This window comes from Octodon degus, unplaced genomic scaffold (assembly GCF_000260255.1).
Source record: "Octodon degus isolate 3935 unplaced genomic scaffold, OctDeg1.0 scaffold00069, whole genome shotgun sequence".
NCBI lineage: Eukaryota > Metazoa > Chordata > Mammalia > Rodentia > Octodontidae > Octodon > Octodon degus.
The window spans coordinates 12,578,628-12,599,418 of NW_004524645.1; the positions used below are offsets into that span (position 1 = coordinate 12,578,628).

Consider the following 20,791-nt stretch of genomic DNA (forward strand, 5'->3'; position numbering starts at 1 on the left):
GCCCCAGTCCTTTGCTTTTGAGGATGGATTAGTCCTTTGCTTTTTTTTTGCGGAACTGGGGATTGAACTCAGGTCCTTGCACTTGCCAGGGAAGCATTTATTCCACTGAGCCATATCCCTAGCCCCAGTCCTTTGCTTTTGAGGATGGATATAGACAATGATTTCAAAGGTTTATGGATTGTCCCTCCCTCAAGGACCTATCAGATGCATTTTGGAATGTTTGTAAATCAAATGCAAACTTGTGGGTGCATCCTCACATACTTTTTTATGAGAACACTAGCCCCCAAAGGAAGTCTATTTTTAATTAACAAGTATTTAGTTCTTATGAAGGACTATACAACTGTATGAAGTTGCACTCACTTTACAGTGAGGGCCATTGACAACCTATGCATTTCAGTGATTCCATCTAGACATAGGGAGGAAGCTAATTATATCAAGAAATACTTTATAGGCTTTATTGTTAACTATTGGTCATGTCAGTTAGTAACTGATACAATGATATTCTATTTCTCTTTTTCCCAGTGACTTATCTGGAAATGATTCCCTTCTCCTAGGTTCAAGACTTCCACTTCTGTTTTTCTCTTTATATTTCTTGCTTCTAATTTTCAAAATGCCCAGGAGATCACTTTGAAAACACAGGAAGAGAGAGACAGAGGACTTCAGGAGATCTGATGTGCATAATTTATGCTTTATACAATCTTGTACAAAATCAAGACCAGGTGAAGTTTGAAAGAAGAAAGTGGAATGCACAGCTTATCATGATGACATTGGGTTGCATTCAAGTGGGATGGGCAGTATCCCTAAGGATCAAGCTCTGGGTTTTAAAACATATTATTATTTTTTTCTGATTATAACCCTAATATAGGTTCAGGTGCAAAAATTCTAAACCATGCAAATATGAAGGAAAAATTTAAAAATACTCACTTTTACCAAACATAATATTAGCTGGCTGGAAAGACCTCCAGAATATCTTTGTTCTAGGTGTAGAACTAAAACAACTGCCTAGAGCCTTGGAACACTGTATTTGATTTAGAATTAACAGACATTGAATTCTCAGCTTATTAGCTTTCTTGTATGTGTGGTAGTTGCATACTGTATGAGCTTGGCTAGGCTAACTACATTTCCCAGAATTCTCTTTCCTGTAGGTTTCTGGTAAATGTGGTACACAGGAGAACTTCTTATGAGACCTGGGCAGATGTGGAGCAGCAGCCATTATGTGGCTTATGAACACTGGCAACTATCAGCTTGTCACCTCACCAGGATGAGGGAGTTGTTAGACCTACAGTTGCCCCACCTTCTTAGAACCTAATACAGCTGCAGCGACATCTGAGCCAAGTGTATACTTAATTTTGTGATGAGGGTCTCAACTTTTTCAGTACATTCATACCATAATAAGTTCAACTTGGGCTTGTGGTTTCCAGGTTGTTCTTGATGTTCCCCACCTTGCATTTATCCTCCCTTTCAGACTGTCTGCTCTACCAATTTCAAGTTCTAGCATCAGGTATAAAGACTGTTTAAACAGCTCCCACAGTTTATGAAGCCAAATCCCTTAGGGAGAGGGAGGGAGAGTGAGGAACAGGGAGAGGAAGAGAAAAAGGATAGAGGAAGAGAAAAAGACAGACTTAGTTGCCATTCTGTGATTGAACTGTGACTTAAAATATAAACTCTAAACCAGTTGGATTAATGGTCTATAGTTGTGCTTTCGAACATGAAAGCCATTAGCTACATGCAGCTATTTGAAACTTAAATTAACTAAAGCTGTATGCAGTTAAAAGTTCAGTACTTTAGTCATGTTTAGGGTGTTCAATAGTCTTATGTGATTGTTGGCCAATGTAATTGATAGCATAGATATAGCACATTTCCATTATCACCAAAACATTCTATTAAACAATGCTGGTCCATAGTGATAATGACTAGAATTCACTGAATTCTTACAAAGTATCAGACATGTTTCAGGCAACTATTTCACATGCACTGACAGGTACTACCTAAGATAGATCCTGAGACTTTACACATAAGGAAACTCAAGCATAATAATTAAATACTTTGTTGAAGCCAGAGGTAAGGTTTGACTTCAGAAAGTCCAGAGCCTTCAAGTATCAACCTTATACCATACTGTACAGGTCCTGGTGGCCTGGCTTGGCACAAAGAGAGTGGGTGGCTCTGATGAAGCTTCTTGCTCTCAAGTGACTCTAGTCTGGACAATAAGCAGCTCAGTGTGGCCATAAAGAACTACAGTTTCCTTTGAGTATATGCACTGGCTTTCTCATAGGATCTCAAGAAAGAGTGGATACCTACCTCATTCCACCACATCTTCTAATGACAGAATAAGATGTACCAATAACTCTGGCCAAAAGGGTAGTCAGATGTATCAGTTGAGGTAATGAAAGTTGCTGCAATAAATAAATCTCAGGAGCTTTAAAAAATAGAACTTTCCAAACTTAAAGCCTAATCAATAGCCTAGAATACTGGAGTGGGGGCAGGAGAAGCAGGAAGACCAGTGTCATTCAGGGACCCAGACTGACAAAAGCACTTCCTTCTTCAACATGAAGATTCCCAGTCATCACTGGACAGAAACATTAAGCAGACAAGCAGGGAAAGAGAAACAGTGAGCAGGATCAGGTGGGACATTATTAATGGGTAGGCCCTGAAGTGACATACATCACTTCTGCCCACATCCATCAGTCAGAACTCAGTCACATAATCACTGTGCAATACAAAGGAGGCTGGCCAATGTAGTCTAGCCTGTGTGTTAAAGAAGAAAAGAGTTTCAGTGCCATGCCAGCCACTATCTACCACATCAGATTTAATAAGAGCACTGTTAAGTAATTAATGCTCATTAAACTAATGATGGGACAAGACTAAAGTTAATTTCCCCAGTCAATGTTTTCTCTCTTGCTCTTTATCGTGACATTGACAAGGTCAAAAGTCGAAGTCAATATGAACCACAGGAGTTTTTGCCACTTTGAGGTTGAATATGAATTCCCCTTTCTTTGTGACTCATCCTCTCAGCTTTACTCCCAACCAACATCTAGATCATAGCTCTTCCAGGACCCTCGAGAATGGGACTCCCATGTGACAGTTAGTTCTGTAAACAACTATGTACTGGCAGAAACCACTAAGAGAGGTTGAAATTATGGATATTTCTGGTGCATGGAAATCCTACTTTGCTGCAAAAGTTGCATTTTGGGGTTGCCTCTGTTTTGAAGCCACATTAACCCTTAACCTTTGTTGTGGTACTTCTAGGTAGAAGATCCTTAGCAGGCTCCTAGGCCTTTGTATGTGGACAGTACCTGTTCAAAAGGCTTTTTCTTATATTGTATTTGGCCTGTCATGAGCTTTAGATGTCTGATCTGGAATTCCTTAGTTAAATCTTATCCATATGAATAAAATGCCTGCTTCCATTTATTTCCAGTGGATGAATGAATATTCCTACCAATGAAGACTTAAATATTATTAAGAGACTGGCTCTCCAGGGAAAATGACTTGGATTCAGATCCTGGCTCTGTCTTGATTAAGATTCTAACATTTCTCTGCTTTCATTTAATTATTTATAAAATGCGGTTATTTTGAATTAAATTATATTTATAAAGTATTTTATCACAGTACCAACAATAAGTTTTCATTGTTATTCATTTAGACAATATAATTCTACGTCCTCAGATAAATTTTACCTTTATATAATAAACTAGCTTTTTCCCCTTCATGTAAATAATATGGTATCAATAATTTGTATGGGCTGGGGATATAGCCCAGTGGTTTAAGTGCCTGCCTGGCAAGCACAAGTCCCAGGTTCAATCCCCAGTACTGCCAAAAAAAGAAGAAATAAAAGCAGAAAGTAATTTAGGGTCCAGCCAAATAGCTCAGTGGATTAAAGCGCCTGCTTAGGCAGATGCAGGGGCTGGGAGTTTGATACCCTGGCCTGCTGTGCCAGCCCCGCCCCGGGGTGCACTGAGATAAAAATTGAGACTGGGCATGGTGGCACACACTTGTAATCCCAGCACTTGGGAGGCTGTAAACAGGAGGATCACCACGAGTCCAATCTATGCAGTGAGACCCTGTACACCCTGTATACTCTGTCTTAAATACAAAAAAAAATGAAGAGGGCATTTAAAAATATCATGAAGATGGTTTCTTCTCATAATTTACATGCATATGATTTCTATATTAATAATAAAACATGCTTACCTGTGCACTAATGCTTTAATAATGAAAATATCTATTAGAACAGTATGCTTGTCTAACTTAAATCTCCTTAGCTTAGGATCATATGAAGGTACCTTCTAGAAAGATTAGGGGTTCCATTCTTTCAAATTACCCTTCAGGAAATGGAAGCTCCTAGAAATCCATTTCCAAAGTGAAAGAGATATACTGATGATGTAGTACAACACTGTACATTTTGCAAAGATAGTCCTTGAGACTATATTTTCATTATTTTAAAAACTATCCATTTATCCACAATAGGTTACACAAGAAAATTAGAGTGTGATGTTCACTTTGTTCAGAATTATACCAATACTGCTTTTTCTTTCTGCAGATCATCACACTAGATATAATGTGTGCTTTTGTTCAATACAAAAAATAGGTTAAAATTCTTACTTAAATAAATTGCTCAACAGATAGGACTTGAAGCTCACTAGAATTGCAAAATAGGCCATATATTGGAAAAAGACCAAATATGAGAATAGTTCAACAACCTATATGTACAAGTGATGAAACATAGTTGGTGTTTTTCTTTTGTTTGGTTTTGGTTTTGGTGGTATGAGGGATTGAACTCAGGACCTTGCACTTGCCAAACAAGCACTTATTCCACTGAGCTATCTCCATGGCCCAAAGCATAGTTCAGAAACAAAGTGATTTCTGAAAGTTTACGTATGTATTTCAGTTTCTTAAAGGCTACTGTATACCAGGCATGAGGGTTACAGTAGGGAATAAAACCAAGTCCCTAGACTCAGTGTCCATGTTCGTATACAACTCACTAGGAAATTTTTAAATTCCACTTTGGAAATTCTTCAGTAATTCAAACTAATCCCTCCTTGACACCAAACCATAGAATTTGTCAGACTTTACTGTGAATGGAAATAAAGATATTTTATATGAGGAGAAATGCAAAAATGTCTGTGTAGTTGAAAGACAACAGACTGATGCATTCAGTTTTTGTTCATTCAATTGATCAGATCAATAAGAGGACGTCCCAGTTGTTAATTCTTTCAAGTATTACCCGTGCGATTTGATTTTTGTTTATGAACTCTTTGCCCAGCCCTATGTCTTTAAGAGTTCCTGCTAGTTTCTCTTCCAGGAGATTTAGTGTTTCTGTTTTAATGTTTAGATCTTTAACCCATTTTGACTTTAGCTTTGTGCATGGTGATAGACCTGGGCCACATATCATGTCTGCATCTTGTACTATTAATAACTATTATGAAGACAACATTAAGCAATGTATTAATTATTGAAACTGTCCTACTAATTGGTTTTGAAACTGTCTCAGTGCTATTTGTTTCTCAATAAAATAAAAATAAAAATTTGTTTCTAGATGAAATTTTAACTTTGTGTGAAAAAAGAAAAACTAATGCCATAAAATGAGATAATAACTTTTGTAAAATTTTCAGAATAGTTTCAGACTTTATTTTTTTCTATTTAATAAAAATGTTTTGTAAATGTTTGATCCTATTAGCTATCATGAGTAACTATCAAAAAAGTTTTCTGTATAGAAAAAAATAAAATAAAATATCAGTGAAAGAAAATCAGATCATTCTAAGCAATTTTATCTTACTTGTTAAAGTAAGATTAGTGCCCATTTTGTATTTTTATTTATTTCTTCTTTAAAATAAAAAGTGCTGTAATAAATACCATGGTGATATGAGAATAACTTTCACTTTATGCTCCACATTCCTTTAAAAAAAAAGCAGAGGAAAAAGGGTGCGTCAAACAGGACACCGATGTTAAAGACCAACACATCTGCCACAGACATCACTGCAACTGCAAAAACATCTGAAATCTGTCTTGATTTCTTTTACAGCATTGTGATCTGATAAACATAGAATCTTTTGCCAAGATCTCTATGGTTCTTGCTAGTTCTTAAAGTAGGGATGCTCCCACTCTCAAGATACATTTCAACAGCACGTTCTCCTGGAACATCAACTAAATCCCCAGTAGCTTAAACCAGTGGAACTGTTGCTCTCATTCCTCAGGCTTCTCTTAGTCTTTATCCAGTGCTTTGGGGGTACAAACCCATCCTGGAATGAATGAATCATGGTAAAGTCGCGTTAAAAACCATTTTCAACTGCCTCTCTGACTAAACACTGAGAAAGTGGTTAAGAACACAAGTTATAGAATCCCACCACCTCCACTCTCCAGCTGTGTGAACTCAAAAGTTATTCAAATTGTCGCCGAGACTGCCCAAGCCCAAAATAAGCACTTTGTACAGGCTGGTATAGAGGACAGAGTTCTGGGTACTGTTTCTTTCTGGGTAACCTACAAAGTTACTTCATTGCTTTAAGCTTCAGTCTTCCCATCAGCAAAGTGAAGATAGTACAAATTTTTCTGTCTACCTCAAAGGGACACAGTGAGGTAGGTGATATATGCCAAAGTGCACTGCAAACTATGGAAACCTACAGAAATGTCACTATGTTCCTGCTTCTCCTGCTATTAATGTTAAGTACCAAAAGCTATGGCTTCCAGATCCAGCAAAGAGGCACAGAGGATTTTTAAAGTATGGTTAGCCAAGGAGTACTGGTAACTTGGAAACTTAACAGTGAGCAAGAGCCACTCTGAAGTTTTTATCAGTTTTGCGATCAAGATATGAATTGACTTTAAACCCCTGTGAAATTGCCTGATGTTAAAAATCTAGTTTTAAATTGTTTTCAGCTTCACATTAGGAACTTTGAGTAGAGAAGTTTGAAAATGGAATTAGAGATGAGTGGTTCTCAGTCCTGTTAGACTCACATGGGTCACTTTAAAGAATTCCAGTGCCCATGATATAGGAGATAGAACATGGCAAAGCTTGTTGAAAACGAAATCTCAGCACAGTGCCAAATCATCCCTAGGATCCCGTATGTGAAACTTCTTGAGGGCTCCCCAAGATGTGGATAGCATAAAAGACACAAGACGCTGTGAGGAGCCTGCTATCATGATTCCCCATGGTGCTTTTATTTTTGCTTTTATCCTTTCCTATCTTTGGCCCAGTTTTCTCTACAAAGCTAATTCTTCCCTCACTCCTTCAGCCCTCACTTTTCAAATAAACTTTTGGCACTGTTTATCTCCGGAGGTGGGATATAAGTCTCAGTATTTCTTAAAGCTCCCCGAGTATACTAGGACAATGAATTAGGAATCTGAACAGGGTGGTTAAACTCAAAGCATGGCAGACTGTGAAAGAATCTTAGTAGGTAATCAGTTGAGACCCCAAATCATATGGATGCAGAGAAACACGCTTTTCAAGGGAATTCTAGCCAAGGTACAGCCACCTCACTGAGGTCTATGCGAAAGTTCTGAGGAGGAATATGTGTTGTATTGGAATCCACTGGGATTAGATATGGATAACATCAGTGATGTAAGATGAGGACAAAGGGCCATGCTATTTCATATCTCTAGGCTTTAGACTAGTGCTACAAATTAAAACCAATCAAGCAGGCCAGTCAGATAGCTCGGCAGATTAAAGTGCCTGCTTAGGCAGACGCAGGGACTAGGGTTCCAGTGTGAATTGCTGGGCCTGTCCCAGGGTGCGCTGAGACAGTGATTGAAACTGGTTGTGGTGGCATGCACCTGTAATCCCAGTGCTTGGGAGGATGAAAACAGGAGGATCACTATGAGTCCAATCTGTGTAGTGAGATCCTGTAGACCCTTTACTAAATACATAAAAAAAAATCAAGCATCCCGTTCATTGAGTACTTACTATGTACTAAACACTATGGAGGACACAGAGCATTAAAGTGTCACAAATTTCCTTCAAGGACCAGAACAGAGATATCTACATACCTAAAAAGATAAAACTAGGAGGAGGAGTGGAGTCAAGATATTATGAGAGCTTTCAGTGATTCCTAGATGAGTGTCCTGACACACGCTAGGTATCCACTATATATTCATTTTAGAGCAAGTTTCAAGTTTACAGAGACAACTGAGATATAGAAACAAAAGCAGCAATTAAAAAAACAATTAGTGAGCTGCCTTTGATGTCTAATATGGTTCCATCTTGTCTTGGCACCTTTAAATACCTTGGAGGTATTTAAAAGAGATCCTTAAGTCTGATGATTAAAGGTAGCTTTGTCTCCTTTATTCTAAAGTAGTTTCTGGTTTCCTCAATGTCTTTTGAATACATGTACAATCTTTATTTTTCTCCTTTTTCTTCTAGTTCTCAAAATGGTGCTCAGGCTGGGGATGGGGTGCTACTGCCCTTCTGGAAGCAGGGATTAGGAGCCTAAATCTGAGAACTCATCTAATGCTGAGCCTGGGACTTTTGGCGGCCTCTTGCTTGGCAGAACTCCTCAATGCCCAACTAGTAGCCAGTTATGAAGACCACAACAGGTGGCCTCATGGTCTGTTCTCTCAGAATCTCACCCAGACCAGGAGGTCCCACTTTTCTGGCCCAGTTCCCTTCAGTTCTCACTACTGAGTGTCTGTCACATCTCTCATCTGGCCCATCTGTCCTCATCATAGTTTTTGGAGTCCTCTCCCCACCTCTTATCTTCAACACTAACACCCTCTAAGAACATGACAGCAATTTAGACTCCATAGCTTGCACAAAGAGCTGAGAGACACTAGAGGCGATGCCATCTTTGGCTTTCTCTCTGCCTAAACCCACCATTTCACCATTCTTCAACTCTACAATTGCCTTGTGTTGATGTGTAGGCCTGTGAGGAATCCTTATCAGGAGTTCCAAGTAGAAAGTAGAATACAATGTCCTCTGCTTCTAGTTTCCCTGTGAACCTATCTAGAATCACCATCATTCTTCATTAACTTAACCACCTGCCAGGGAAACAGTCAGAACCCAACAGAAATGACCTCATGCCCACATGTGGGGACCAAGATTTTAGTGGGTTGTGAGATTGGCTGGAGATCAGATCAATGCCAAAGTACTGTTAAGTTCATTTTACAGATATGGTATTAGACAGAAAGAGGAGACCAGCATCAGATTTGATATTAAAGGACAAAGCAAACAATATAGTTGGCTGCCTTAAGGGCATCTAGCCTACTCCCTGTAGTGCTAACATCTTCTGCTCAGACTGGAGTAGGCAAAGCATGAGAGAGAATATGAGGAAAGAAGCCAGAGAGGAGGCCTTGGAGGGACTTATCACTGGCATCACAAAAACATCTGGACAGAGCTAGGAGGGACAGAGGGAGGGAGAGATGAAGGGAGGGAGGGAGGGAGACAGGCGAGAGAGAGAGAGAGAGAGAGAGAGAGAGAGAGAGAGAGAGAGAGAGAGAGAATGAATATTGGGCATTGTAGCTTATGAGATCACCAAACTGGCTCAAATGTATAATTGTTTCCAAATGGGGAAGACAATTCTGCAGGAATGAAATTATAACCATCTTCCACTATTATGTCATCTCATTCTCTGGAAAATAGAACAGTTATACCTAAAAGAAGACCTCTTTCAAAGACCAAAAAGAAAAAAAAAAAAGCATTAGCGCACTTCAGGAGAGCTAGAGACTAAAGTACAGTTACCTGCCAAAGCTTACTTGATCTTCTGATAGACCAAGAATGACTCCTCAAATGTCATTCAATTAGGGAATTGAGAATGTTAAGCTCTAGGGATGCTGTCTGTTGGCGAGTGGCCTGAAAGTGTCAGGTCCACCTCTTCCGGCTGACAAAAGCTACTGAGTCAGCTCTCAGGCTTTCAAGGTAAAGCTACTGTGTTTGTAGCCCATACCCCAGGACCAGAAGACTCTGCTACACAATGGTTGACCTCTGGCTTCCTCTCCTCCCTATCCACCTAGTTTCTTTGACATTTAGATTATCTACATCAGGCTCAGGATTCTGTGGTTCGATCCCCAGATCCTCATGCCTTACCAGACCTGCCCTTAAGGCTTCCTGAGCTGGCAAAAAAAAAATCCTTTAGATTATCTATAAACTTAGAGGAAAATACCCATCGTGAGAAGTTTTGCGAAGGACTGAAAGGGACAATGTTCTTAAAGCACTAGAAGGGCCTGGTCCAGAGCAGACTCTGAGTACTCATTAGCTTTCCTCACGTCACTTTGTCCCCATCCTCCCTCACCAGTCCCTCATTCTCACCTGGCATTGCCAATGTACTGGCAGTGCTTATGATTTAAGGAAGTCCACAATGAGGGTGACCAAAGGTGGCAAGAATCAACAGGTAGTATCAGCAGGTATGCATAAAGAGAAAAGTCAGCGGGAGAGAGCCTGAATTCTTCTGAGGACGTTTATAGAGGTAGGGATATTTGGATCAACTCTAGCAGGTAAGAGTGTTTCCAGATGGTGGTGACCCCAAGAAGCAGGGAGAGAGAAGATTTAAGTTGAGATGGATAAGGGAGTCAAGCCAATAATGGAGATAATAATATGCACATTATTACCATCGGCACCTAAGGCACAATCCAACTGTGGAATTCTGGGAAATGCTGAACACTTCCCTTGCTGGGACAATGATGACAGAACATTTAAACACTGACTCTCATCTGTATTTTGGGGTGTTAAGTATTTGGAATTTTAACTTATTCTATGCACAGCACAAGTCCACTCCCATGGGCACAGATCATTCCCCAAAAGACATGAAAGAAGCCAGCACCCCCAGGAATGATCCAGGGGTAGGCCTCTGCCAAGGGGATATGGGCAGGGCATTGATACTATCTGGTATATGAATCCACAGATTTAGCTGAAGGCTATATATTAGAGACCTTCAGAACTGGCTCATATTTTAGAATTCAGTTATATTTGCATTGTCTTCATGCATGATAGCTGTACCTCTTCAACTTCCTAGAGTCACAGACTAAATTTTTTAACATCCAGGACTGATGGGCACACAGCAGACACTTACTACCACACAACTGATAACTGTCAAAGTGGCATATCAGTGCCTTCAGTGCTCATCAAAACCTGGATCCAAGCCATTCTGAACAGCAAAGGACCTGCCTCAGTCCATAGTGACCCAGGGAGATGGTGGCTCTGAGCCATCTCACAATTATGAATTCCACCATTTTCTTTGATCTACAGATGGACAACCAAGCAAGAAGAGTGCTCAATCAAGCAACTGAGCCTCGCATAGAAGAGTGCTTAGGAACATTAAAAGGCTTCTGGGTATGATGGCATGTGCTTATAAACTAAGCACTCTGGGAGGCTGAGGCAGGAAGATCACAAGTTCAAGCCCAGCTCAGCCAACTTAGTGTGAGACTGTGACTCAAAAACTTTAAAAAATGGCTTGGAAGGTAGCTCAGTACAAATGGCATTGGTTCAATCCCCAGTACTGCAAAAGAAAAAAAAAACTTGAAAAACAATGTAATATAGATGCTAACCATTCAGAACTCTGGAGCCAGAGAGCCTGAGTTTGACCCACAATTCTGCAGTTCATCTTAACTATCTGTCCTAGGGCAAACTGCTTACATACCCGGTGCTCGTTTCCTCATCTATAGAATGACTGAATAACAGTGACTATTTCAAAGGGGTTTGGGGCATGCTTTTACAGGAGTTAGACTTTTATAGGTACTTAGAACAGCGGTTTGCATGTAGCAAGTGCTCTCAAAGAGATCATTAAATAACATGAACCAATACTCTTACTGGAGTTCTGAGAGGCAAGGAACCCCTAATTAACCCTTTTGAGATCCCAAAACACTTAATTGAGGAAAACCTCGCCTTTGTGAATCTTTTGTTGTTATTCTTTTTTTTTTTACATATATACTAAGCTTTACAACAACTCCCATGTTGGGAAGATGAGGAAACACAGGCTCACACTGGTTAAGGGGCAATCAAGATCACAAGCATAGCAGGCGAGAGGCAAGGGGGAAGATTTCTAGCCCCAGATCTCTCCAGCTTTCTATTGGAGCATGCTGCCAACACCAATGTGTTCACCAATTCTTTTAAGCCAATGGTTGAACCCTTGAGGGTGTCTTGGCATCACCTGAAGAACTAGCTTGCTGTCTTTCTCCTGGAGTTTTTTATTCAGCAGTGACAGTAGGCACTAGAATCTGCACTTCTGATTAAACTCTAAGGTGATGTTAATGCTACTTGCCTGGCAGCCACACTTTCAAGAACTGCTCTTTTAAGGAACCAATTCACCAATGCTATAGCTTGGATCTGGAGGCCAAAAGTCCCTGTGTTAAAAGCTCAGTACCCAAGTTGGTGCTGTTGGAGGGTGGAGGAAACATTTAAGACAGAAGGTCTGGTGGGAAGTTTTATGTCATTGGGGGTGGGGGTCCCATGGTGAGAAATGTGGAACACCAAACATGGAATGAAACTTCAAAAAATATGAGCTAAAATAAAAATTTTCTCTAAGTTGATTATCTCAGGTATTTAGTTTCAATAATGGAAAGGTTGCTAACACAGGAAGATGGAGGGAAAAATAACATTCATATGCCTTAAGTGACCACTCAGCTTTCCTCTACTTAGGTTTGCTTCACAGCACCAGACTTTCCTATTTATCTACCTCTGTTTTCATCATTTTTAGATAATTCTCAAAAGACTTATTTCTAATGACCAGCTTTCATTCTGATGAAAATTTTTCTTTGTGTTCCACTACTACTATGGTGGAAAAAAAAGCACTGAAACGTGAGACCAAAGATCTGGCATCTTGTCTGGGCTCCACCACTTCCTAACCAATAATGTGCCTGGGGACATTTACTCATCAGTAGACACAGTTGATTTTTGTCCTGCCAATTCCACGGTGATGTTTTAATGCCCCAAGGAGATGATGTGTGTGAGCATAATTTACACAAATGTCACAAGGCCCCAAGATAATTTATATATCATGTATATATAAATTTATATATTACATCATATATGTATCAGGAAGCACATTCTGTTCTTGTTTATGTCTTCCACCAGTTGCATAAATAGCAGTTCTCAAGTTGTGGTCCTTAAACCAGTTTCATCAGCATCACCTAAGAGTATATTAGAGATGTCAGTTTTCAGGTCTTGCTCCAGATCTACTAAATCACAAATCCTGGGGCAAGCCTTCCCCTGCAGTGATCTGTGTTTCAACAAGGCTTCCAGGTAATTCTAAGGCTTACTCATGTTTGATAATCCTGGTTGTGTGGCTGAAAACACAAAACCTAGAGCCAGATTCCCGGGTCAAATCCTAGCTCTGTCACTTGCCAGGGCTAACAACCTTGGACAAATAACTTACCTTGCTGAGCCTCTGCTTCCTGATTTGGAAAATGGGGATAATTCTACGATCTTCCCTTCAAAGATTTGGTTGAGAAGATTAATCGTACACCAGTGGAAAGCAGGTAGGGACCCAGCACACTGTCCATCATCAGTACACGTTGAGTTTTTATTGTTTCTTTTTAAATTGTATTTATTTATTTATTATTGTTTCTTTTTTAAAAAGAGTAATGGCTTATTGACAACAAGGCCTTGTGCCTACTATTTGAAGATTGGGCAATTGCGTTTAGCCTGTTGAGAAGATTCTCATTTAGTCTGCATGGATATGTGTATTTGTAAGTGTATATGTTTATGCTGTTATTGTTTGCTCCTAGCAGATTTTGGTTTCATCCAAAGAAGATTCCTTGGTCCTGTCACCTTCTTTTGAATAAGAAAGGGATTTTTCTGTGTGTCTTTTAAAATAACATTCATTTCACAGTCTAATGCCTAATAATCATTCTTTATATTTGTATAGTGCAGTGTTCTTTTAGCAGTTGTACCCATAGAAATTGCAGGGCTAGGATTGTTGTCCTTTTTACTGCCTTCTTTATGTAGCTTAATTTGTTCATAAGTATCTAAAGCTTCCATTTTCTGAAAATATCATGCAGCTTCATTTGGCTGATTCTGTAACACCTTTCAATTTCCATATAGAAATTCCTTCAAGTAAATACTTTGGAAAACAAATCCACATTTATTTGGTCAATTGATTTTTGGGCAAAGTAGCCAAAACTACTCAAAGGGGAAAGGACAGTCTTCACAATAAATGTTACAGGGAAATACACAGGTACAAGAGTAGAATTGGACCTTTATACCATATATAAAAATTAACTTGAAATTGATCAAGGGGCTTGGCCATAAGATCTAAGGCTATAAAAAAGTTAGAAAAAAATGTAGGAGAATATCTTCATGACAGTGGGTCTAGTAATGATTTCTAGGCTCATAACCAAAGCACAGACAACAGAAGTAAAAGCTTATAAACTGGAATTCATTAAAATTTTAAAAACATATGAATAAAAAGAATACTACTAAGAAAATGAAAAACTGGTGCACAGAATGGAAGAAAATATTTTCAAATCATGTATCTTGATAATGGATTAATATCCAGTGTATATAAAGAACCCCTAGGGCCAGCCAGATAGCTCAGTGAATTAAAAGCACCTGCTTAGGCAGATGCAGGGACCCAGGTTCGATCTTCAGCATGCTATGCCAGTCACAGCCCTGGACACACTGAGATGGTGATTGAGACTGGGCTTGGGGGCGCATGCCAGTAATCTCAGCACTTGGGAGGCTGAAAACAGGAGGATCACCATGAGTCCAATCTGTGTAGTGAGACCCTGTAGACCTTGTACTAAATACTTAAAACAATAAAAATAAAAAAGAACCCCTAAAAGAAGTAACAACAAAAACAATTCAATTTAAAAACCTAGACACTTCTCCAAAGATATACAAATGGCCAACAAGCACATGAAAAGATACTGATGTCACTGATCACTAAGAACACAAAAATCAAAACCACAAGAGATGCCACTTCATACCTACCAACAAAACAAAAGTAAATAAAAGTGTTGTCAAGGATGTGGAGAAAGTGGAATCTTTATGCCTTGCTTGCAGGAATGCAAAATAGCATGGACACTGTGGAAAATATTTGGCACTTCCTCAAAAAGTTAAACACAGAATTACCATTTGACCCAGCAATTCCACTCCTAAATATATACCTTAAGAACTGAAAGCAGTGAACCAAACAGATATTTGTACATAGTGACATTGTTCACAACACCCAAAAAGTGGAAATAACTTGAATGTTCATTGATTGATTAATGGATAAACAAAATGGGATATATGAAATGGAATATTATTAGCTTAGAAAAGAAAGAAGTTCTGATCCATAGTTACCACATAGAAGAACTATGAAAACATTATGTTAAGTGGAGTAAATCAGATACAAAAAAAGATATTTACAGTCCCACTTACATGAGTTACCTGGAATAGGGAAATTCATAAAGACAAAAAGAATAGAGGTTGTGGGATGAGGTAGGAAGTTATTATTTAATGGGTAGAGTTTCTAACTGGGATGATGAAAACATTTTAGAAATAGTAGTGGTGGTTGCACAAAATTGTGATTATACTTAAATGCTAACAAAGTGTGCATACAAAGTGGTTAAAATGGTAAATATGCTGTGTATATTTTACCATGTTAGAAACAATCCTAAACAAACACAAAAAACCCACGTACACACAAACAGATGAAGAAAAAAAAACTGAGGCAAACAGGTACTTTACCTTCCAGGGATGTAACCAGGACGACATGAAGACAAATGAGGACAAAGAATATTTTGAATGACAGTAACACTTCTTCAGGTCTGCCAAGATGTCTGCACTGCCCACCAGACAAAAACATTCTGGAATAAAACATGGGGACAAGAGATCATCACAGATGTGATAATCACAACACAGTAATACTTGAAAACTCATTTCTTGGCCAAGGCAAGCTGCCATTCTGCTTCCTTTAAATTACTCCCATGACTCCATAGAATCAGCAATGCCAGGTGGGCACTAGGTATAAAATGCAAAATCTATGTTTCCCAGTATTAAGTGAGGGCCACCCAGCAGGATACTATATTTTACATGATAAACAAGGTAGTCCATGTGAATTTGTAGAAAATACCAACACGTAACAAATATTGAGAAGAAATTAAAAACAAAAGTGCTACATATATAATTAGCAGCACTATATAAAGGTTGGGTAAAAACTATGCTAAGAATTAGAAGAAGGTCACAGAATTTTCCAAGTAATCCACCCTATGTATGCCTCATACTGTGAAAGGAGAGGTACATTGCACTTTCCCTTTTTTTGCATCTTATTCTATTGTTGCTTGAATTTTTAGTAGTTGATGAGTCAACATTTTTAAAAAAGCAAAGTTGATAACAGAATGGAATTTAAATGCCTCATTTACCATTCACTTATGTATTCATTCAACAAATATTTATTGAGAGCCCATGTATGCCAGATGAGATGTGAGGACAGAGCAGGCATTAACTAGAAAGAAATACATGTGGTAGAGGTGGGATAGGACTTGGAACAAACTCGGCATAGAGGACTGCAAAGGCTAAGGCTGCATCTGTTCCACTCTGGTGGAGGAGTTGGCCAGAGCAACTTCATGAAGGGCCATCAGCACCCAGAGCACTGAGGGGGCTGGTGTAGGGTGCTGAGAGAGGAAACAACACGCCACTCACAGCCTTCAGGCATGGTCAGCGATGATATGAGAGTACTGGAGCCATATTCCTTCTACACAGCAGGAGGGCTGTAACAGATCAGACTGTGCGCTCTCAGCTAATAGGGATCCTAGTCAAATGGATGAATCTAACCACACTGCAACCTTCCAGCCTGGGACAGAGTATGCATACAGTGTGAGTTCAAAGGTCCCAGCTCTGCCACGTAATGTGACTCTGAACAAGTAATTTCCAATGGCCAAATTCTGCCATTTAGCAAGTTAAGATGTTAGAATCATCCTGATAGTACTGTTATGATGACGAGTAAATGAGATGTTGGCTGGCATTGCAAATGCACTATCACGGTCATTTCTACTCTTCATTCATTCACGTATTCACTCAGCAATCCTCTATTTTGAACCTAGTATGTGCAAGGTCAGGCAGTACAGGGACTAAGGTGAGGGCAGGGAAAGAACAAGAAAAATGAACCACAATTACTCAGTCTCAAGTTAAAGTTGGCAATCTAAGAATCCTGTCATTACCCAGGAGTGGTGATACACACCTATTATCCCAGCACTTAGGATGCTAAAGCAAGTGGATTGCTGCAAGTTCAAGGCCAGCCTGGGCTACAAAGTGAGCTCAACTGTCTGGCAGGTACAAGGTCATGAGTTCGATTCTCAATACCAATAAAAAGAGTGAGTTCAAGGCCAGCCTGAACTGCATTGTGAGGCCCTGTCTTAAAAAGACAAAAAAAAAATCCTATCTTTTAGCAGTCACAACTAACACCAGGAGAATGATTCTTACTTGACATGGTGTGACAATGTCTCAGACCAACAGGTAAATTCTTCTTCAAAAGAAGGCTTACATTTAAAAGTGAGTAAATTGTTTTCTATATTAATAGAATATGCTCATAAATTATCGAAGGCCTCTGACTTGTCCCTCCTCTTAAACACTTATCTTCTCTCTATTCAAAATGGTACATTATTGATCTTCCCAAATGAGTCACTCAAACAAGAATGTTAACACAGTGTGCAAAGATATGTCAGTGTCTCCCTGGAGGCAAAGTGTGTCTGCCACAGCTACACATAACAATACTATGAGTCTTAGAGGCCTAAGATTAGCCAGGGAAACACTACATAAAAGAACACACTTATATGTCATTCCGTTCATATGAGAAAGAGAAACAGGCAAAATCAGTGCAACAAGAAGTCAGGAAAGTGGTTATCTTTGGAAGGGAGGGGATTATAATAATCATAGAAGTTGACACAATGGGGGATTTCTGAGGTACATGTAACATTCTGTGTGCAACTTGCATGGGTGTGTTCAGTTCCTCAAATTCACTGAGTTATACATTTACATGTGTCATCAGAAGTTTTAAGAAAATTTTAAAAAATTAATATCTATTTTGAGTTTCCAAACCCTTTTACATCTCCAAAACCATGCCCGTGCACCTGAGGCCCAGCCTGTTCTAGTACTGTACTTTTAAAAATGCCATTATTTAGTGAATTAAAGGTCTACAAAAACTCTTCTATACAAATACTTTAAACTCTGCTCTACCAGGATTTGGTAGAGTTGACTTAGAAGATTTAATGCACAAGTACCTAATTTTAGCTCTGAGAAAAGTGTCAGAGCTATTTATATCTGGAAAGGACCTCAGAATCCACTTGGCCTCACGCTCACATTCTGTAGATGAAGGGAAGAAGCCAAGTATGCTTTAGGGGATGGATTACGTGGCTATTTTGCACATCCTAATCTTTCTACCAGGCCAAAATACCAGACTCCTAAGAATCTGTCACCTTTTAAGTAAAAGCTTTCAGTTCATTTGGTGGAATTATCCAGCAAATTCAGAACACTGTTTACACAATTTCAGAATTTCTGCAAACTTATTCTTTGCCAACTCCTGGAACATGACTAAAGTGGTATCCAAATTAAATTAATATACACAGTGGCTGGTTATTATGTGCTGTGACTTGGGCCTCTGATCAAAATAAGCCATACCTTTACACTAAACAGAGCAGGTACTCTACTCCCAAAAGAGGGTAGGAAAGGCCAGAATGAAAGATGAGCCCAGAAATCAACTTACAAAGAGAATACAGATCCAAAATTTACTAAAGACTGGGTGCCACTAAAAAGATTGCTTTCAGTTGTCAAGTTAAATATATTTCCTCAAGGCTAAAAATATATTTGAAAATGAAGGAAGATCTATAACACTTGAAATAATGTAGCACCTATTGCTTTCTACATAAACTGAGACTATCTTGCTAGGTCACAAGGTCTCTGGGTTACTGATCAAAAATGAAATCTGTAGACTTTGAAACCCTTACTTACTTCATCTTTTTCAGCTGTACTATTTCCTAATCTTTTGGTACAATTTAGGTTAGTTCAATGCAATGTAGGTCATCAACAAAGATGATCTGAATGGCTATTAATTCTTAGCAATATGTAAGGCCCTGGGAATGGGTAGGAAGATAGCATCAAATACGAAGAAAACCATGGAAACCTCTAGGTTTTTTTTCTTGCATTCTTAATTTAATAAAATTTTAAAAAGCATAGGGACAGGGATTGTTCTTTTTTCCCATAATTTTATTGAGAAACAAATAGCAATGAGACAGTTTCAAACCAACTGGTAGGACAGTTTCAATAATTAACACATTGTATACATTCTTCCTAGTGGTTAATTGCTGTACAAGACGTGGACATGATATCCCATTTACAAACACCATTAGAACAAATCCCTCTATTCATTAAGAGAATGTAACTATATATCTATCCTAACCACTCTGAATACCCAGATACAAAATGGACATTCATCTGTATCCCCTTTTTTGTTTAATTCCGTCATTTGAATATTATAGGTGTGTTAACTAAGCAAAATATTCTAAAAGAGTCCAGTAGTCCATAATAGTATTGGGTCTTCTGCTTGACTGGCAATGTCAGAAACTGTTGACCTGAGTCCCCTACAGCTCAACGTAACAGCTAGGTTTGTAAAATACACAAACTGTGCACCAGTACCCTGCTCAAGATAGTCTTAAATGATAAACAAATCTTTAATTATACATAGAACAATTAAAAAGTAATATTTAAGATGGAAAAATAGCTTGATACTACTGTTGGGCATACAAAATGGTTCACTCACTAAAGATTTAATCCAACAGGAAAACAAACTTATACATGAATTCAATATAGCCTCAAAGTACACAAAACCGTACTGACAGAATGTAAGGAAAAATAGAACAGCCTCACCAGTATAAGGAGAGATAATCACACACCTTTATCCATAATTGGTAAAATTCAAATAAAGTTATTAAGGTTATAGAATATTTGAATTATATACTTAGTCAACTTGAATACAAGACCATATATATAACCTCCCACTCAGCAACTGAAGGGTTGGAATGCTGATGAAAACCAGCCAGGCCATCGGGGAAGTTTCCAAACCTTTTTACAGAATTGGAAAAAAGGAAAGGGGCATGTTCTTTGATCATAATACAATTAAGTTGTAATAATGAAAATAAAGCTTGGATTTATTATTTAGCAAATACCTATGGGTCAAATGAGAAGGCAAAATACATTTTAGAAAATATTTGATCTAAACAATAACAATACTATATATCAGAACACCTAGCTAGAGCTAATAATGGAGTGGCATTTAGATCCACGTGTTAGAAAAAAAGAAATTCTTAAAATTACTGAATTAAGGCCCTTTTCAAGAAGTTTGAAAAAACAGCAAAATGGATCCAAAGAAGAATGACTTTAAAAAAGGAGAAAGTAATGACATAGAAAAGAGGCACAAGATAAAGATCACTAATAAAGACAAATTTCCTCCTTGAGAAAACAATTCCAGAAAAATTGAAAAACAGGAGGGCAGTGCAAGAGAGGGAAAGTGAGGAAACAGAAGGTAAAAAGCAACATAATATAAATACTATGAACAAGAAAACAAATGTTTTTTAGGGCAGCTCTGTTCACTAATTTTGAAAATCTACACAGAAATTAACAAATTACTAGAAAAAAACACAACTTAACCAAGAAGGAATCATGAAGAAGCAGTAAGCCTTCATAGGTTGGATGTCCCTTAAAAGTCTTAAAGCTTTCCCTACAATAAAACTCCAGGCTAGAAGATTTCACTGGTGATTCAATCAAATATTGGTTAAGGAACAAGGATTCCAATCTCACACAAAAAAAGCACATTCTAATTCATTTTTACAAGAGTAGCAAAACCCCCATGCCAAATACCTAACAAGGAACTGTCCTCGCATTTCTAGCAAGTATGTGTGT

At 38.5% G+C, this 20,791-nt stretch overlaps 1 protein-coding gene across 7 annotated transcripts in view; it reads right to left on the minus strand.

The window, feature by feature from the left end:
* Adgrg2 (adhesion G protein-coupled receptor G2) overlaps window positions 1-20,791 on the minus strand; it is a 136,642-nt gene that overhangs the window by 73,203 nt on the left and 42,648 nt on the right. For all 7 annotated transcript variants that reach the window (XM_023719565.1, XM_023719564.1, XM_023719563.1 and 4 more), the window contains exon 4: window positions 15,587-15,705. In XM_023719565.1, the coding sequence (XP_023575333.1) occupies window positions 15,587-15,704 (118 nt within the window). In that variant the 5' untranslated portion in view covers window position 15,705. The remainder of the gene's footprint in view (window positions 1-15,586; window positions 15,706-20,791) is intronic.